A 20,431-nucleotide genomic window follows, 5' to 3' on the forward strand; every position below is an offset into this window, starting at 1 on the left:
TCAAAAAGGATCACACAGATCTGCACTGCATTACTAAGCTGCAGCTGGAACTCTTACCTCTAAATGTAGGATTAAGAAAATCAGCCCGCTGAGTTTACATGCATCTTGATTGTTCCCATCCACCTGCACAAAAACCACAGAGCCTCTTTTTTAAAGAAGAGATTCTTCTTGTGCTGGCTGCTGTATCTTGGCATTCCAGTTCCCACTGGCAATGGGCTGGAGCAGCCTCTGCACAACTAACATCAGTGAGTAAGCTGATGGGGGAAGGAGTATTAAAAGCCAATAGAAAAACCCAGTTGCTTTTCCAACTCTTTTTCCCCAAAGTGAGCATATCTGTGTACTTGTTCCAAGCATTTGCTGACCAATGCTCAAGAACCAGTGCCTGCTCTGTAATCAATGTCTTCCAGCTGGCACTTCATCACGATGCCAACACACCAATGGGCTTGGTTATTCTTCATTCATTTTGATGGTTTTCATGAGGTATGGTAACAGTGAAAACTCCAAACTGCACTACTGATGGAAGCTCTTCTTTGCAGCAAAGAGAAGGAAAGCAAGGCAATCTTAAATAGAAAAGGGATTCCCTCATGTTTATCTATGTCATTCTATATAAATTCTGGCTTAACAGCAAAGGGTATTTTGGAGGGCTGTGTTGGCAATTTTAAAGTGGAAATATGAGCTAGAAAAACAGACACACACTTTCCCTTTTCTTTTGTCTCCAAAGTCATCTGATTCAGGTTTACAGGATCCTTAAACCTCTATGAACCTTTCCATATCTTGGCTCTTTCATTCCACAGAAGGGTTCTACATTGCTAGAATCCAGGTGTGGTACTTCTATAACCATGGATTTCAGTACAATATAGACTTCTATATCATGTACTTTATCACACATGGTTTTAACATCACTAGTGACTTCTGTTATACATCATTCCATTGTAGGAGATTACGTTCCCATTGGGAATGGGGGAATTCATTTCATTACAATTTGACAGGAAAGTTAGAATAACTCAAAATTTGAACGTTTTAACATTACAAGCTGATGAAAAATACTTTCCATAAAAAAATGAGGATATAAATTTAAAACGAACCAAAGCTTCATGAAAGAAAAGCCTGACAAAGTTTAAGATTGTGCTTTCATATGTCACGCTTTGGAAGAAAGGAACTAACCCCTAATGCCTAAAATCTCAATTTTTGTTACGGTTGAACAAGATATAGGCATATCTAAGGTTTACTACACTGGGAGTTCTGTTCTTACAATAGCGAGCATATACTTATGCTCTGTTCTTGCAATAAATATATTGAGCCCATTGAAAGGAACAATTAAGGAGAGTTTCTATTTTGGAGAGTAAGGAATAATATATTAAAACTTAAGGGAATTTATCTTAAAAATTAGGAACAATGACTAGCTTCTTGTTATTTCCTTCAATTCCAATAGGCCAAAGAATTTTAAAAAATTATGCAAATGAAAAAAGACCATTTCAAGGAAATGCAGCCACCATTTGGGAGAGAAACAGCATGTGTTTAACAGTGCACTCCAACAATTATTATTATTGTTAATTATCTAGATCAGAGAGTAGAAGAGATGTAAAACTATAAGGGGAATTTAGGTAAGCAGAATTATTACCCAATCTGGAATTTAGACAGGTCACCCCCACTCTGGTGAAAAACTGTTATGAAATTTCAGAAATGTATCTAAGTAAATGAACAATGTTGCAACTAACAAAATTTCAGCCTTTCCTTTGGCTCAGCTACTCTGCTGCCACAATATCAATGCAAACTTTTCTTTATCTCCAGCTCCGCAAGGCAATAACTCACTGGTCAAACTAAGCAGGAGTCCTAAACCCAGTGTTATGAGGTCTACTTTGGATGGTGGTATATCCCTGTCAAAAACACTTTCTATAGAGCCACCACTAGAGAACAAAGCCCTGGAGAAACAGCTGTTCCACTTGGCCACTGGCTTGTTAGCATTTAAATCTCACCATCAAGCCAGGAGAAGATTTCTTCCTATCTGAAGAGGACCAATTCAACGTTCTTGAAAACATTGGGACAGAAACCAACAAGTTTCCTAAAACAATGAAACACCAGCATTGTGTCAAAAATTGACAATGTCTGAGCATCAGGAAGAAACATCCTGTGGCCACAAAGAGATTTTAAGGACAGTAAAGCTACCGCAATATCAGTTCATTTACAGCTCAAAGGGAAATGGGAGATATCAAGGAAAAGAGTTGGGGGACAGAGGGACATGTAAGGTCTTTCTTTGCTTAAACATGTGTTAAGTTAAGATACAGAGAGAAGCACCGACATGGCTGAAAGACAGGCAGCGTATCCATTGTGCTGAAGGCAGTACTTTCATACTTTGGAACACAAACTTTGTACTCCTAGGGTCTCCTCCTCTAGGCAGTGGTGCAGTCCGGATATTTTAAGTTCAGGTACTCAGTCCCTGCCAGCATGGCCATGCACGCACTGTGCGAGAGGTCACACTGCACGGAGGACACTGTTTTGCTCTTTATAATGGCATCCTCCATAAAGCTGCATGGGAGGTCACATTGTATGTGGGGGATGCCATTTTGAGAACAATCTGGTGCCCCTTGGTTCTTCTGGACCAAAATGGGGAACACATTATAGCACCTTTGTTGCAAATAAGTTCGGTGTTAGTGAATCTGGCGATACTGACATGTTCAGGACATGTTGTCCACATTTTAAGTTAGGTGCAGGGAGTCCTATTCACATACAGTGTTCTAATCAACATGCTGCTACACAATGTGACTGGATTTCCCCCATTTCATGAACTACTAAGAAACAGTCTGAATACTGAAAAAACCTCTGGAACTTATTGAGCCATCTGGGGTCTTTTTGGACCAAATCTTTAACTACTGAAGGCTTCTACAGTTTATGAGACTATTTTTGTGATGCGACCAATCTACTGTACTCTGGTCTCCTTTTTACCAGATGATTACAGAACAATTTGGATGCCAGACAAACAGTTCACACTGTTCAAATATTTGAAGTTAAATGTTAAGCAAATATATGTTTATGATATTCATTTGATAGACAAGAGCTTACAAGCATTTTTAATCGTTGTTGCAATCAACTTAGCTAGCGATGTGACGTGCTATAAGGCCCCTAAAGAAGGAACACACACGTGTAGGTCCTTTCCACGCTGTACCTAGACTATGCTTTCGTAACCAGGTCGTGGCACAGCCACCTGACTCAGTTACAACACACAGAGTTGAATTCTGTCCACACAGTAACTTTTTTTCACATTACAATCATTTGTTAACTGTGTTCACGTGTCACCACCTACCAGGCTGCCTCTGTGTGTACCTGGGCACTATGGGAAAATCCAGGCAATGATTTCCATACTGCCTCAGTAGGGGAATTGTGGCACCAGTACCACATGACTCAGTGGACTCAAATATGTCCTAATGCATAGTGATGGAGGAGGATGCGGAGAGACCAACTTGTACAGAATGGCGCTATTAGGGGATATAATCTATGCAATGTGAAAGTATTTCACCTCTGCCAGTGACCTAGAGTGATACATGATTGAAACACTTATGCTTCTGTGCTTGCTAATTGTACGTTAACCATGTTGTGTGTGGACAACCACCATGTTTAGAGCCAATTGTATCCCTAACTGGCTACAAATTCAGTTGTAAGTTTTAGGGGACATTGTATAAACTCAGTTTCCAAGTCAACTATTTTATCCTATTTCATGGAAAAGAGAATAAATTGAGATGAATCCTACAATACTGAGGTGCAGCATTATGAACCAGACCACCTGTTACCTTACACACAGCACAGACAAATCTCGCCCTTTGTTGTGAACTCTTCTGGTATGTAGATAGAATTGTGCCTAGCGGTTACATAACAACCACCACCACCACATAGCCTTTGGCCCCTCTATTTCAAGATCAGCCTAAGGTCAGCTACTAGCCTCTGTGCTGCTCTCCTTATCCATTTCCTAAATTAATCTGTGAGTGGAGCCAAGAAGAGAAAAGGAGAGTGGATCCTGCAGCATACAAGTTAATCAGGTTTGCAAACAGATAAAGCAATTTAAAATGATGTATTGCTCAACCATCTGAGGAGGAGAGTGGAAAAATAAATAAATAGCCTCTCTTACTGCCACTTTGCACAATGCTTGTGCATCATCCATGGGCTGCCCCAAGCCTCAGATCCAGAGGCAGTCTTGCTTTCTCCAATAGTTTACACAGCGCTATTTATAATGGGTCTGCATCAGAACTTGAGAGAGTTGATTTGCATTTCTATTTTCTCTTGCCAGTCAATGTCAGCTGCCAAGCTGGGCCTATAAACCTAATCACAACCGGTTTACTAATTGCCTCATTCCTAAAATACACCATGAAGTATTAGATGCTGCATAACATTGAGGGGGAGAAAGGAAATTATTTTACGATATATAAAATGCAGTTAAATTTCCTGTGTAATGTGCAATACATACACATAACAAACTCTCGTATATTTAATTTCTGGATACATTAAAAATGGTGTTCTAGGCATACACTCTGAGAAATGATATCCAGGAAATAAAAATAACTGGTGAGGCACGTGCAAAAATTCTACATATATATGATTTTATATGATTATTAATACTACAGTAGCACAAAGAAGTGACAACTGAGATCAGGGTCCCAGGATGCTAACTGCAGTAAAAAAAACATATTAAGGGAGTCCCTGCCCCAATGAGTCTACAGGCTAAGGCCCCAGCCCTGCAAAATCTTACTCATGTGCTTAATTTTAGGCACTCTGAGTAGTCTGTCTCACTGAGGTCACTCAGTGTGTGCAAGAGTATGCAGGGTTTGGCCCTATACAGACAAGAGTATTATTATCCCCATTAATGGAAGCAGAGATGTACTTAAGTACATGCTTAACCTTAAGAATGTGAGTAGTCCACTTCTGGGAGCCACTTGGAGGACAAAAAGAAAAGGAGTACTTGTGGCACCTTAGAGGCTGACCAATTTATTTGAGCATAAGCTTTCATGAGCTACAGCTCACTTCATTGGATGCATACTGTGGAAAATACAGAAGATGTTCTTATACATACAAACCACGAAAAAATGGGTATTTACCACTACAAAAGGTTTTCTCTCCCCCCACCCCACTCTCCTGCTGGTAATAGCTTATCTAATGTGATCACTGTCCTTACAATGTGTATGATAATCAAGGTGGGCCATTTCCAGCACAAATCCAGGGTTTAACAAGAACATCGGCGGGGGGGGGGGGTAGGAAAAAACAAGGGGAAATAGGTTACCTTGCATAATGACTTAGCCACTCCCAGTCTCTATTCAAGCCTAAGTTAATTGTATCCAATGTGCAAATGAATTCCAATTCAACAGTCTCTCGCTGGAGTCTGGTTTTGAAGTTTTTCTGTTGTAATATCGCAACTTTCATGTCTGTAATCACGTGACCAGAGAGATTGAAGTGTTCTCCGACTGGTTTATGAATGTTATAATTCTTGACATCTGATTTGTGTCCATTTATTCTTTTACGTAGAGACTGTCCAGTCTGACGAATGTACATGGCAGAGGGGCATTGCTGGCACATGATGGCATATATCACATTGGTGGATGTGCAGGTGAACGAGCCTCTGACAGTGTGGCTGATGTTATTAGGCCCTGTGATGTTGTTCCCTGAATAGATATGTGGGCACAGTTGGCAACGGGCTTTGTTGCAAGGATAGGTTCCTGGGTTAGTGGTTCTGTTGTGTGGTATGTGGTTGCTGGTGAGTATTCGCTTCAGGTTGGGGGGCTGTCTGTAGGCAAGGACTGGCCTGTCTCCCAAGATTTGTGAGAGTGTTGGGTCATCCTTCAGGATAGGTTGTAGATCCTTAATAATGCATTGGAGGGGTTTTAGTTGGGGGCTGAAGGTGATGGCTAGTGGCGTTTTGTTATTTTCTTTGTTAGGCCTGTCCTGTAGTAGGTGACTTCTGGGAACTCTTCTGGCTCTATCAATCTGTTTCTTCACTTCCGCAGGTGGGTATTGTAGTTGTAAGAATGCTTGATAGAGATCTTGTAGGTGTTTGTCTGTCTGAGGGGTTGGAGCAAATGCGGTTGTATCACAGAGCTTGGCTGTAGACAATGGATTGTGTGGTGTGGTCAGGGTGAAAGCTGGAGGCATGTAGGTAGGAATAGTGGTCAGTAGGTTTCCGGTATAGGGTGGTGTTATGTGACCATCATTTATTAGCACTGTAGTGTCCAGGAAGTGAATCTCTTGGGTGGACTGGACCAGGCTGAGGTTGATGGTGGGATGGAAATTGTTGAAATCATGGAGGAATTCCTCAAGGGCTTCTTTTCCATGGGTCCAGATGATGAAGATGTTATCAATATAGCGCAAGTAGAGTAGGGGCATTAGGGGACGAGAGCTGAGGAAGCGTTGTTCTAAGTCAGCCATAAAAATGTTGGCATACTGTGGGGCCATGCAGGTACCCATAGCAGTGCCGCTGATTTGAAGGTATACATTGTCCCCAAATGTAAAATAGTTATGAGTAAGGACAAAGTCACAAAGTTCAGCCACCAGGTTAGCCGTGACATTATCGGGGATAGTGTTCTTGACGGCTTGTAGTCCATCTTTGTGTGGAATGTTGGTGTAGAGGGCTTCTACATCCATAGTCGCCAGGATGGTGTTATCAGGAAGATCACCGATGGATTGTAGTTTCCTCAGGAAGTCAGTGGTGTCTCGAAGGTAGCTGGGAGTGCTGGTAGCGTAGGGCCGGAGGAGGGAGTCTACATAGCCAGACAATCCTGCTGTCAGGGTGCCAATGCCTGAGATGATGGGGCGCACAGGATTTCTAGGTTTATGGATCTTGGATAGTAGATAGAATATCCCAGGTCAAGATTCCAGGGATGTGCCTGTGCGGATTTGATCTTGTGCTTTTTCAGGGAGTTACTTGAGCAAATGTTGTAGTTTCTTTTGGTAACTCTCAGTGGGATCAGAGGTAATGGCTTGTAGAAAGTGGTGTTGGAGAGCTGCCGAGCCCCTTGTTCTTTCCTACCCCCCCCCCCCCCTTCCTCAGATGTTCTTGTTAAACCCTGGATTTGTGCTGGAAATGGCCCACCTTGATTATCATACACATTGTAAGGAGAGTGATCACTTTAGATAAGCTTTTACCAACAGGAGAGTGGGTTTGTGTATGTGTGTGGGGGGGGAGGGGGGGAAGAAAACCTGGATTTGTGCTGGAAATGGCCCAACTTGATTATCATACACATTGTAAGGAGAGTGATCACTTTAGATAAGCTATTACCAACAGGAGAGTGGGTTTGTGTGTGTGTGTGGGGGGGGGGGGCGGGAAGAAAACCTGGTTTTGTGCTGGAAATGGCCCAACTTGATCATCATACACATTGTAAGGAGAGTGATCACTTTAGATAAGCTTTTACCAACAGGAGAGTGGGTTTGTGTATGTGTGTGGGGGGGGAGGGGGGGAAGAAAACCTGGATTTGTGCTGGAAATGGCCCAACTTGATTATCATACACATTGTAAGGAGAGTGATCACTTTAGATAAGCTATTACCAACAGGAGAGTGGGTTTGTGTGTGTGTGGGGGGGGGGGGGCGGGAAGAAAACCTGGTTTTGTGCTGGAAATGGCCCAACTTGATCATCATACACATTGTAAGGAGAGTGATCACTTTAGATAAGCTATTACCAGCAGGAGAGTGGAGTGGGGGGAGAGAAAACCTTTTGTAGTGGTAAACACCCATTTTTTCATGGTTTGTATGTATAAGAACATCTTCTGTATTTTCCACAGTATGCATCTGATGAAGTGAGCTGTAGCTCACGAAAGCTTATGCTCAAATAAATTGGTTAGTCTCTAAAGGTGCCACAAGTACTCCTTTTCTTTTTGCGAATACAGACTAACAGGCTGTTACTCTGAAACTTGGAGGACAGTAGATGCCTCGCTTAACAGCTTCCTTCCTCACCACCAAAAATCCACAGCCATCACTTCCCCTCCTGCCATCTAATTTTCATTGGATATTATTCTACAACTCTTTTCTTTAGATGTAATACCATTATGGATGCTGCTCCATTTCCAGACTTTCTACAAAATACCAAAAAGCAGAAGCTGTTTGGCAGCCCCCTTGCAGGCAGGATGGCTGACCAGGGAGAGGCTGCCTCTCTGAAACCAGATGCAAATATGGACTGGCTACAACAAATCTCAAGTCAACAGATGATCTTCAGAAAAAGAAATGATGATACAATGGTGATCAAACATATTACTAGTACGCTCCACACTAAATTGCGAGGCTTGGCATCAAGACTAGACGACGCTGAGAATGGAATCTCCTCACAAGAAGACACAGTGAGTAGTATGCATATAACTGCAGAGCAACAGGAAAGAACTATTAAAGCACCACAGGAGAAGGTTAAGGATCTTGAGGGAAGAATCTGAGATTCATGGGTCTCCCAGAGGGACTGGAAAAAGGGAGGCCTGTTGAATTTTTATCCACCATACTGCCAGCACTTTTGTCTCCGGCCCCAATCAAACTTAGAAATTTAGAGTGCTCACCGCTCTCTTGTGCCAAACCCCCTCCAAATGCAAAGCCCCGGGCCATAATTGTAAGATTTTAAAAATACAATATTAAGGAACGCATTCTTAAAAAAGCCCATGAACTGAAAAATCTAACATGGAAAGGACACAGGCTGATGATTTCCCTGGATTACACCAAGAACATGCTGGAAAAAAGGGCTAAATTCAATAGATCAAGAGCCCTAGCCAAAGGATTGGGTTTGGACTACTTCATTTCCTTCCCTGCTACTTTCAAAGTTAAAGAGGAAGGCAAGATACTCATGATTCCAGTGCACAGGGAGCACCATCTACCGTGAGGTCCTGACTCCAAGCAAATCCACAGGTATCGTTGCGGAGAGTGGACCAGATGATATGTCTGGGGCGAGAAAGCAGAAGGAGACTCCGCTGGTTGGAAGGCATGAGATGCTATGTCCTGAGGTTGGGGGTTCCACGACCACCACTCCCAAGAGGAAAAGGCGGGTGGTCGTGGTCGGGGACTCTCTCCTCCGGGGGACTGAGTCATCTATCTGCCGCCCTGACCGGGAAAACCGAGAAGTCTGTTGCTTGCCAGGGGCTAAGATTCGCGATGTGACGGAGAGACTGCCGAGACTCATCAAGCCCTCGGATCGCTACCCCTTCCTGCTTCTCCACGTGGGCACCAATGATACTGCCAAGAATGACCTTGAGCGGATCACTGCGGACTATGTGGCTCTAGGAAGAAGGATAAAGGAGTTGGAGGCGCAAGTGGTGTTCTCGTCCATCCTCCCCGTGGAAGGAAAAGGCCTAGGTAGGGACCGTCGAATCGTGGAAGTCAACGAATGGCTACGCAGGTGGTGTCGGAGAGAAGGCTTTGGATTCTTTGACCATGGGATGGTGTTCCATGAAGGAGGAGTGCTGGGCAGAGACGGGCTCCATCTTACGAAGAGAGGGAAGAGCATCTTTGCCAGCAGGCTGGCTAACCTAGTGAGGAGGGCTTTAAACTAGGTTCACCGGGGGAAGGAGACCAAAGCCCTGAGGTAAGTGGGAAAGCGGGATACCGGGAGGAAGCACAGGCAGGAATGTCTGTGAGGGGAGGGCTCCTGCCTCATACTGGGAATGAGGGGCGATCAACAGGTTATCTCAACTGCTTATATACAAATGCACAAAGCCTTGGAAACAAGCAGGGAGAACTGGAGGTCCTGGTGATGTCAAGGAACTATGACGTGATCGGAATAACAGAGACTTGGTGGGATAACTCACATGACTGGAGTACTGTCATGGATGGTTATAAACTGTTCAGGAAGGACAGGCAGGGCAGAAAAGGTGGGGGAGTAGCACTGTATGTAAGGGAGCAGTATGACTGCTCAGAGCTCCGGTACGAAACTGCAGAAAAACCTGAGTGTCTCTGGATTAAGTTTAGAAGTGTGTGCAACAAGACTGATGTAGTGGTGGGAGTCTGCTATATACCACCGGACCAGGGGGATGAGGTGGATGAGGCTTTCTTCCGGCAGCTCACGGAAGCTACTAGATCGCATGCCCTGATTCTCATGGGTGACTTTAATTTTCCTGATATCTGCTGGGAGAGCAATACAGCGGTGCATAGACAATCCAGGAAGTTTTTGGAAAGCGTAGGGGACAATTTCCTGGCGCAAGTGCTAGAGGAGCCAACTAGGGGGGGCGCTTTTCTTGACCTGCTGCTCACAAACCGTGTAGAATTAGTGGGGGAAGCAAAAGTGGATGGGAATCTGGGAGGCAGTGACCATGAGTTGGTTGAGTTCAGGATCCTGACGCAGGGAAGAAAGGTAAGCAGCAGGATACGGACCCTGGACTTCAGGAAAGTGACTCCCTCAGGGAACGGGAGTCCAGGAGAGCTGGCTGTATTTCAAGGAATCCCTGTTGAGGGTACAGGGACAAACCATCCCGATGAGTCGACAGAATAGTAAATATGGCAGGCGACCAGCTTGGCTTAATGGTGAAATCCTAGCGGATCTTAAACATAAAAAAGAAGCTTACAAGAAGTGGAAGGTTGGACATATGACCAGGGAAGAGTATAAAAATATTGCTCGGGCATGTAGGAATGATATCAGGAGGGCCAAATCGCATCTGGAGCTGCAGCTAGCCAGAGATATCAAGAGTAACAAGAAGGGTTTCTTCAGGTATGTTGGCAACAAGAAGAAAGCCAAGGAAAGTGTGGGCCCCTTACTGAATGAGGGAGGCAACCTATTGACAGAGGATGTGGAAAAAGCTAATGTAGTCAATGCTTTTTTTGCCTCTGTTTTCACTAACAAGGTCAGCTCCCAGACTGCTGCGCTGGGCATCACAAAATGGGGAAGAGATGGCCAGCCCTCTGTGGAGATAGAGGTGGTTAGGGACTATTTAGAAAAGCTGGACGTGCACAAGTCCATGGGGCCGGACGAGTTGCATCCGAGAGTGCTGAAGGAATTGGCGGCTGTGATTGCAGAGCCATTGGCCATTATCTTTGAAAACTCGTGGCGAACCGGGGAAGTCCCGGATGACTGGAAAAAGGCTAATGTAGTGCCAATCTTTAAAAAAGGGAAGAAGGAGGATCCTGGGAACTACAGGCCAGTCAGCCTCACCTCAGTCCCTGGAAAAATCATGGAGCAGGTCCTCAAAGAATCAATCCTGAAGCACTTGCATGAGAGGAAAGTGATCAGGAACAGCCAGCATGGATTCACCAAGGGAAGGTCATGCCTGACTAATCTAATCGCCTTTTATGATGAGATTACTGGTTCTGTGGATGAAGGGAAAGCAGTGGATGTATTGTTTCTTGACTTTAGCAAAGCTTTTGACACGGTCTCCCACAGTATTCTTGTCAGCAAGTTAAGGAAGTATGGGCTGGATGAATGCACTATAAGGTGGGTAGAAAGCTGGCTAGATTGTCGGGCTCAACGGGTAGTGATCAATGGCTCCATGTCTAGTTGGCAGCTGGTATCAAGTGGAGTGCCCCAAGGGTCGGTCCTGGGGCCGGTTTTGTTCAATATCTTCATAAATGATCTGGAGGATGGTGTGGATTGCACTCTCAGCAAATTTGCGGATGATACTAAACTGGGAGGAGTGGTAGATACGCTGGAGGGGAGGGATAGGATACAGAAGGACCTAGACAAATTGGAGGATTGGGCCAAAAGAAATCTGATGAGGTTCAATAAGGATAAGTGCAGAGTCCTGCACTTAGGACGGAAGAATCCCATGCACCGCTACAGACTAGGGACCGAATGGCTAGGCAGCAGTTCTGCGGAAAAGGACCTAGGGGTGACATTGGACGAGAAGCTGGATATGAGTCAGCAGTGTGCCCTTGTTGCCAAGAAGGCCAATGGCATTTTGGGATGTATAAGTAGGGGCATAGCGAGCAGATCGAGGGACGTGATCGTTCCCCTCTATTCGACATTGGTGAGGCCTCATCTGGAGTACTGTGTCCAGTTTTGGGCCCCACACTACAAGAAGGATGTGGATAAATTGGAGAGAGTCCAGCGAAGGGCAACAAAAATGATTAGGGGTCTGGAACACATGACTTATGAGGAGAGGCTGAGGGAGCTGGGATTGTTTAGCCTGCAGAAGAGAAGAATGAGGGGGGATTTGATAGCTGCTTTCAACTACCTGAAAAGGGGTTCCAAAGAGGATGGCTCTAGACTGTTCTCAATGGTAGCAGATGACAGAACGAGGAGTAATGGTCTCAAGTTGCAGTGGGGGAGGTTTAGATTGGATATTAGGAAAAACTTTTTCACTAGGAGGGTGGTGAAACACTGGAATGCGTTACCTAGGGAGGTGGTAGAATCTCCTTCCTTAGAGGTTTTTAAGGTCAGGCTTGACAAAGCCCTGGCTGGGATGATTTAACTGGGAATTGGTCCTGCTTCGAGCAGGGGGTTGGACTAGATGACCTTCTGGGGTCCCTTCCAACCCTGATATTCTATGATTAAATCGTTGCACCGGACCGGGGGCCCCTTACACCTATGGATCGGCAAGGCTCAACAGAGCAGTGTGATGCTGTTTTCTATCTGAGGCACTCTCCCTCCTGGTCCGTTTTCCAACCCCTTACCACCTCCCCCACCCACTTTTAAAAAAAATCTTCCTGCCTGATGATTTTACTTGGTTTCATCCCCATCTAATTCAGAAATTCAGGGTTTATAGTAAATCTGGAAATATTCAATCCATTTGCCCTAAATGTACATTTATAAAAGAGATACCAGATCTAAACAATGGAATAAAGATTTCAGATGAAGTGAGCTGTAGCTCACAAAAGCTTATGCTCAAATAAATTTGAGTCTCTAAGGTGCCACAAGTACTCCTTTTCTTTTTGCGGATACAGACTAACACGGCTGCTACTCTGAAACCAGTTTAATGATGAATCTTTTCAATTCTCCATGGTGAATAAATCTGATCTCCTAAAAACCTACCCAAGAATAATTATTATTGCTGGTTATGATTCACCAAATTACTGAGACTGTGTTAGTATGCAACCGTCAGTTGTCTTTTCTAATAATATTCAGGTGGGGTTTTTTTAGTTATTTTCATTAAATGAGTTGAAATAAATGTTAAGCTGATTTACATTGCTGATGTAGCTATTGGGCAATGGAGTTCACACAATACTCAAGTGTGGACAAAAAAACTAGGGGGTAAAGTTTAGACAGAACTGTTCTGCCAATGAACACTTATCTGCAAATGATCCCGTTATGTTAGAATAAGGTTAAACTATTTGTATACCTTTCTTATGTATCTACTATAGACTTGTTCTTTAGACACTAGCCTTCTTCCCCTTTTGTTGTCGTGAATAGTGCAGAAAGCATTCCCTCCCTTAATATGAGACTATTTCTTCTTTATAAAGTTAGAGGGAAATCAGCTATCCCCCACATGGGTGTTTTGGAGAGGTAGGGGGAGCGAGTGACAAGGTCACCCCCTTGTAAACCTCCTGGACTGAGGTACTAGTTCCATTTGGATAAGAGTTATGTATTTTTAAGTGATCCTTGGTCAGTTCTGACCACTTCATTTCTTTTTATTCAGTTTTTCTTATCTTTTAACTTTCCAGGTCTGCCTTACCTTCTCCCCTTTCCCCTTCCCCTCATGCCCCCATGGCAGTGAAGGGAAACCCAGATTTACCATTCCTAAGATCTGGAAGTAACAATGACCCAAGCAATGACACTATTCAGGTGCCTGATAAAGAGATATTTGACCTAAACACTTCTTATGGCTAATATTATAAATAGTGTTTCCTGGACTATAAAAGGAGTTAATCATTTGATAAAAAGAAAAAGAACGGTCACCCACCTAAAAACTCTGAAAGCAGATATTATCTTCCTATAGGAAACCTACCTTAATGACTTGGAGGCAGAGAAATTGTGGAGGGGTTAGATGGGGGGGAGGGTGGGGAAGGATGTTTAACAATTTCTCCTCTGCAGCCAAAGGTGTAGTAATATTGTTTCACAAAAGACTAAATTTACAAATTCTAAATGTAAATAAAGATGAAGGTGGTAGATTTTTGCTGGAGAAGGCTAAGATTTCTGACTATCAGTGGTTTTCAAACTGCGGGTTGTGACCCAGTACTGGGTCGCATAATGTAAGGCACTCAGTCACAGCGGCTCTGGTCTGCACAGCCGACTGGGTCTTTAAAAGTCTCGTCAGTGGTGTTGCCTGGCTAAGGCACGCTAGCTCATACCTGTTCTGACACTGCGTTGTGCCCCATAGACTGGTTCCTGGCCAATCGGAGTGCTGCCCCTGCCCGGAGCACCAGCTCCGCATTCCCATTGGCCAGGAACCAGTCTATCGGAGCTGGAGGGGTGGGGGTCGGTGCCTGCAGGTGAGAGCCACGCGGAGCTGTTTGTGCACCTCCGCCTAGGAGCTGGACCTGCTGCTAGCTGCTTCCAGGGCGCAGCGCGATCCGACATGCCAGTACAGGTAGGAAGCCTGCCTTAGCACCCCCGCTCCGCCACTTACCAGGAACCGCCCGAGGTAAGCCTGTGCCCCAATCCCCTGCCCCAGCCCTGAGCCCCTCCTCCCCAAAACCCAGAGCCCCTTCCTGCACCCCAAACCCCTCATCCCCAGCCCCACCCCAGAGCCTGCACCCCAGCCCAGAGTCTTGACCCCCCCTCCTGCACTCCAAACCCCTCACCCAGGCCCCACCCCAGAACCTGCACCTCAGCCCAGAGCCCTGACCCCCTCCCACACCCCAACCCTCTGTGCCAGCCCTAAGCCCCTCCCATACCCCAAACCCCTCATCCCCAGTTCCACTGGGTCATGGGCATTAACAATTTTCTTCAACTGGGTCACCAGAAAAAAAGTTTGAAAACCACTGCTCTATATACACTCTGATTAATATATATGGACCAATATAGGTGATCCAAGATTTTTTTTTTATCCCTCCCCCAACTAATTGTTATCCCACTAGAATCAATCGTCATAGCAGGAGATTTTAATGAGGCATTGGACCCTTTTTGAGACAAGTCAGGCCAGCCCCAGTGTAGACAATCACATGCTAGAAATGCATGGTTGCCCCTCGCTTCCCCCTCCACTCGGCCCGCTTCCTTCCCTCCCATCTCTATCCCCCTCCTCAGAACTTGGCTTCTCTTCTTTATCTGAACTTCATAATTTTTCTTTGACTAGTTGGATTTTTATAAACCAATTTTGTTTGTAAATCATGGAATACAAATAGTTGCTTTATATTTTAATCATTCATATTATAGATATAATTAAATGTTTCAAGTATAGCTAAAGTTAGGCAGCAAATGGTTAATATGAAACGTTTTTGTATTATGAGAAGTTTCTGTATATATATATATATATATATAAAAACAAGCATAACATACTATACAGAAACTTCTCATAATATTTTAAATTAATCATAAGCGAATTAAAAAAAAAGTGTGAATCATCCCATTGAAATAGGTGCTTAAAGTTAGCACCTTGCTGCACCAAGGACTAAGTGGCTTGTCTGAGGTGATGCAGAAACTGTGGGGCATAGCCAAGAATTGAATCCAAATTTCCTGAGTCCCACTCCAGAGCCTTAACCACAAAACTGTCCAGCCCCATTACAGAAAAGCAAAGCCTGTGGAGACATGAATTTTCTGATCAGCAAATAAACTTAAAATAAGTGAGCAGGCTGCCTGGAGGAGATTTGGCTATTGCTTTGTTGGTTTTGGAACCACCATTTGATAGGCATTTTCATAAAAACTTAACCTGGCTCAAAAAAAAAAAAAAAGTGTAAAAAATACAGTGAACTCAAAGAAGAGAGTTCTAGTGTAAAATCTCTCATATAGCTGAAACATACATCTGGACCTTCTTCCCCACATCTCGTGCCCCCATCACATGACTGCTTTCTATAACAGAGAGAGAACCTGAAGACTCTCTCAATGAAGGACGCCTCTGTAAGGGGAGCAACTCACCATTCAGTTGCTCGCACAAAGCCAGACGACTTGGCTTCAGTATAAACTGGCACTGCAGCTCTCGGGGCAGCTGTTCCATTAAGAAGGACCCATGAAGGCTGAGAGGGTAGGCACAGTCTTTCGATTCCTGTGTCTGGGGCACAGCATCTCGAATGTGGCTCATTTTAATTCCAAAGGGATATTCGTGTCCTGCTCAAAGAGAAATCAGAATCATCTATTTCGGCCTGACTGGGGACCAGCAAAATTCAATCTACTTTAGAGAAAAACAGATTTTTGTACACTGGCTTGCAACTGTCTCTGTTGGTAACCTCGGGATAAAGCTTCTCTGATTCTCCTCTCATTTCTGCTGGCATAAGTCATCTTTGACTCCACTGTAGCCAATGTTACAGTGGGTACAAGAAAATTCGGGCCAATTTTGTTAGTCAAATTGTTCAAACGCCCAGCAGAAAATTACAACCAACAATTTTGGAATCCAGTGTTTATTCTTTTTACTGCTTTATTTTCTTGGCTGAAAATCTAGGTACTGGTTTTCCACATGGAGCTGGCAAGAAATGAAAGTCCTGCTAGCCATTATCTGCTTTGGTAACCATTATTTGCTGAACACACAAAAAGTGTTAGATTCAATATGAAAGTGACCTCCCCTCCCTGGCCTTGGTAACTGGGACAACCATCAGTGCAGGCAAAGGGGACACAGTTTCAGTTCCTGTAGGATGTTGAAATAGAAAGGAAATGTTAATCACGCAATTAACTGAAACTAGTTGTCCATGGCCAATTGGAGTCTTCAGGGACTATTCAGTGTCTATTCATTTCGGTGTAATCATACAAACACTTCACTAGAAGAACTACCTCAGGGCTTGTCTACACACACAGAAGTTGAACTGAAGGTGTGATGTTAAAGTGAATTAATTAAATTGGTGTTAACTGTATGTAGACCAGGCGTAACCTGAAATCTGTTTGTGGATACAATCTTGATTAAGGATGATTGTTTCAGCTTTGTTCTGCCTCTTGCAGTTAGATATATATCAGCAGGCAGAATGAGATAAAAATTGGGCCCTTAACTTCTCCAAGCAAACCTTTGGGTTAATATCAAGAGTAGTATCAGTTTAACATAGCCATTACATGAGCAACATACCCTCATATCTCAATGTCTGTACTTTGACCAGTTAACCTTTTACCCCCAATCGGGAATATTGCAGATTATGTATTCCTTACGCCATCCGATCTTAAACCAAACTTTGCAGCCCTTGATAAACTGTACATTATTCCCTGATAACCAGAGACCTCTATGCTTAAACTCTGTACTGTTCACTTTTTTTAATCATCATCTTAATAAAATTTTTAAATCTGTTATCAGTTTAACATCCAATATGTCTTCTATTGAAAGGCAGGGCCGGCTCTAGGCACCAGCTAAACAAGCAGGTGCTTGGGGCGGCACATTTCTTGGGGCGGCATCCCGGCACCGGCCATGCTGCCCCTAGAAATATGCCCCCGCCGCCCCAGCTTGCCTCCGCTTCTCCCCCGCCCCCCAGGCTTGCCGCGCGCGAACGGTTTCGCGTGGCAAGCCTGTGAGGGAGGGAGGGAGAAGCCGAGTGGCAGCACGCTCGGGGGAGGCGGCGGAGGTGGAGAGGAGGCAAGCTGGGGCGGGGAGCGGTTTCTCTATCCCCCCGTTACTTCCTGTGCTCACCTCCCCTCCGCTTGCTCCCCTGAACGCACTGCCTCTCCCTTGCCTGAGAGGGAGGGGGGAGAAGCAAAGGGGGGAGAAGCAAAGCGGCGGTGTGTTCAGGGGAGTAGACGGAGCAGAGGTGAGCTAGGGTGGGGAGTTGCGGGGGTGGGGAGGGCGCGAGCAGGAAGCAAGTGGGGGGGGAAATGCGGCATGCCCAGGGGAGGAGGCAGGGCCAGGGATTTGGGGAAGGGGTTGGGAAGGGGCGGAGCTGGGGGCAGAGGGGGACAAAAAAAAAGGGGGTGGCCAAAAATTTTTTTTGCTTGGGACGGCAAAAATCCTAGAACTGGCCCTGTTGAAAGGATTATATTCTGCACATGCAGAAGGAGAGATTCAATGAACTGAAAGGTCTTTTCCTTTTCTACATTCTATGATACTATAGATAAAGCCACATCAGCATTTATGTCTGAACTAAACTACATACAATATGATGAATGACAGTCTGGTACTTTTCAAAGACAAAACAGTTTACGTTGTCTATAAGGTGCACACGTTAAGACATTTTATAAATAAGAATATTGTCTGATGCCAGTAAAGCATTTGTAGTTAAGGCTGCTCTGAGAAGGAATGCTATGATTTAGCTGCAGTTAGGTTTGTGAGAGGAGAATGGGAAAAACCTGCACGTTGTTGTTCTCTGTTTCTGTTCGAGACTGAGAATACTGTATATATGCTATGGCAATATAGGAGAAAACAAGACAAACCAGGTTGGTTCTATGAGAAAGAGAAGGTGTGTGATTCGAGGGGCTAGATCAAGGTTTATAACAAATCTTAGGGAGAAAGAAATGGTACTTTCCAGTTGCTAAGAGTGTACAACACAAGAGAGCTCTCCTGCAAAAAAGGATCAAAGAACTCAACAGTGTCTGGGGTCACCCTTAAGATAGGCAAATCCACAGGACAGGAAAGTATTAAAAATAGGAAACCACATTTCTTATTTACTTTTAATATGACAGTTAATGAAGTAAAACAAATCCGTCCCAAAGACTCACCAATAAGTGGGTAAGGAGCATCTTCTTTTCCCGAATTCACCCACAGCTGATAGTCTTTTTCAGAGCCCTTTAAAATCAAAACGACCAGCCATTAGGAGAGGGATGTATTAGGTTTCTTACAGTAATATGAGAGTCTATGTCTTGAGACTATGAGCAAGGGGACTCTCCAGAGGGTGACTATGCCTGTAATTCCCAAATAAGAACATCCAAACTTCTGATGTATTTGCATTATTATCCCATCCAATATGAGGTGTTAAGAACTAGCTCCAAGCAGCATGAATGACTGCTTGGAGTCCTTCATTTCTGGGGGCCTCTTTCAGACTCCCAGTTCACAGACTGGCAATTCTCTCTATACAGTAGCCAGACCAGAGGGGAGACAGTTTACCCTGACTTGGAGGTGACAAAATACGATTGGGTGCAAAAAACGTATGCCCGTTTTTCTGCCCCAGAGATCTGTTCACTGTCAAGAATGACTATCCTGCACTCTCAACATGTGCCTTGAAACTGATGGTGCCCTTTGCAAGCACACAATTGTGTGAAGTTGGATTCAGGACACTCGTGTCCATCAAGTCTCAGTATTGATCTACCATTGATGTCACATCGGAGATTAGATGTGCAACTTCTACCATGCCGCCAGACTTTGAGAAGCTGTGTCGCAACACGCAAGCTCATGTGTCACATTAGAGAGCATTAAATAATGTACTTAATGTGTAAACTCCTTGGATTCCTTGGTCACTATGTTACTTCATTGCTGTCTGGGGTCACAGGAAACAGTAAGTCTCAAAATGGGGTCACACAGGCGAAAATTTGGGAACCTCTGTGCTACAGCATTCTTAATCAGAGAGCATCCTGGCTGCAGAAATCTGGCAAATACCCAATGGTCCTTTATTTAGATCTAAGACAGAGTCCACCTTTCTTCCAAATAGATTTACCACTACCTCCAGTCTCATTTCATCTGGATATTCTACCTGTGTCCCCAATGCTCTTGAGCCAGTTTGTATTTTCCTCCTGCGCCCACCGATAATAATCTGGGTCCACCCCAGAAAGCCATAGCCACTTTCATTGCGACTGACTGTAGTACAGCTTTCTGGGCCACATCAGAACTGCTGCCAAGCTAGTTAGCAGGTGGAAGAAGGAAAATAAATAGACTCTGGAGACATCCCTGGTGCCTCATGGCCAGAAGCCAGGAGCAAATACATACAAGGTGAACAGCACAAAAACTATTTACTTTTTCTTTGTAAAATATATAGGAAGTAGACATGGGGGGAGAGGGAAGGGTTGGTGAACTCAGTTTTGAGGGACTGCCCTTCCCAATCACAAACGCTGCTCCTGTAGGCAATACAAGGCCATTTGCTTGCACAGTTGTGGCAGTCCTGGTGTTACTGAAACACTAGGAACTCAAAATTTGAAGGAACCTTCCAACCCCCAAACCCCCTTTCCTGACTAGCTTAATAGTTTAGACCAGTGGTTCTCAACCAGGGGTCCGGGGCCTCCTAAGGGGCCATGAGCAGGTTTCAGGGGGGCCTCAAGCAGGGCCAGTATTAGACTCGCTGGGGACCAGGGCAGAAAGCCGAAGGCCCTGCACATTGTGCTGAAGTCCAGGGCCCTGAGGCCCACCACCTGGGGCTAAAGCTGAAGCTTGAGCAATGTAGCTTTGAGAGGGCCTCAGCGGCATGGGGCCCCAGGCAATTGCCCTGCTTGGTACCCCCTAATGGAGGCCCTGGCTTTTATATGCAGAAAACCAGTTGTTGTAGCACAGACTGGCCATGGAGTTTTTATAGCATGTTGGGGGGTGGGGCACAGCTCAGAAAGAAAAAAGATTGACACTTTGCAGCAATTAG

The 20,431-nt window shown here is 44.6% G+C and overlaps 1 protein-coding gene across 2 annotated transcripts in view; it reads right to left on the reverse strand.

Moving 5' to 3' along the window:
- ARHGAP20 (Rho GTPase activating protein 20) overlaps positions 1–20,431 on the reverse strand; it is a 96,391-nt gene that overhangs the window by 13,194 nt on the left and 62,766 nt on the right. For both annotated transcript variants that reach the window (XM_073339232.1, XM_073339238.1), the window contains exons 8-9: positions 18,591–18,657; positions 15,885–16,073 (exon numbers count right to left, since the gene is read on the reverse strand). In XM_073339232.1, coding sequence (XP_073195333.1) covers positions 15,885–16,073; positions 18,591–18,657 — 256 coding nt within the window. The remainder of the gene's footprint in view (positions 1–15,884; positions 16,074–18,590; positions 18,658–20,431) is intronic.

This window comes from Lepidochelys kempii, chromosome 1 (genome assembly GCF_965140265.1).
Source record: "Lepidochelys kempii isolate rLepKem1 chromosome 1, rLepKem1.hap2, whole genome shotgun sequence".
Taxonomy (NCBI): Eukaryota; Metazoa; Chordata; order Testudines; family Cheloniidae; genus Lepidochelys; species Lepidochelys kempii.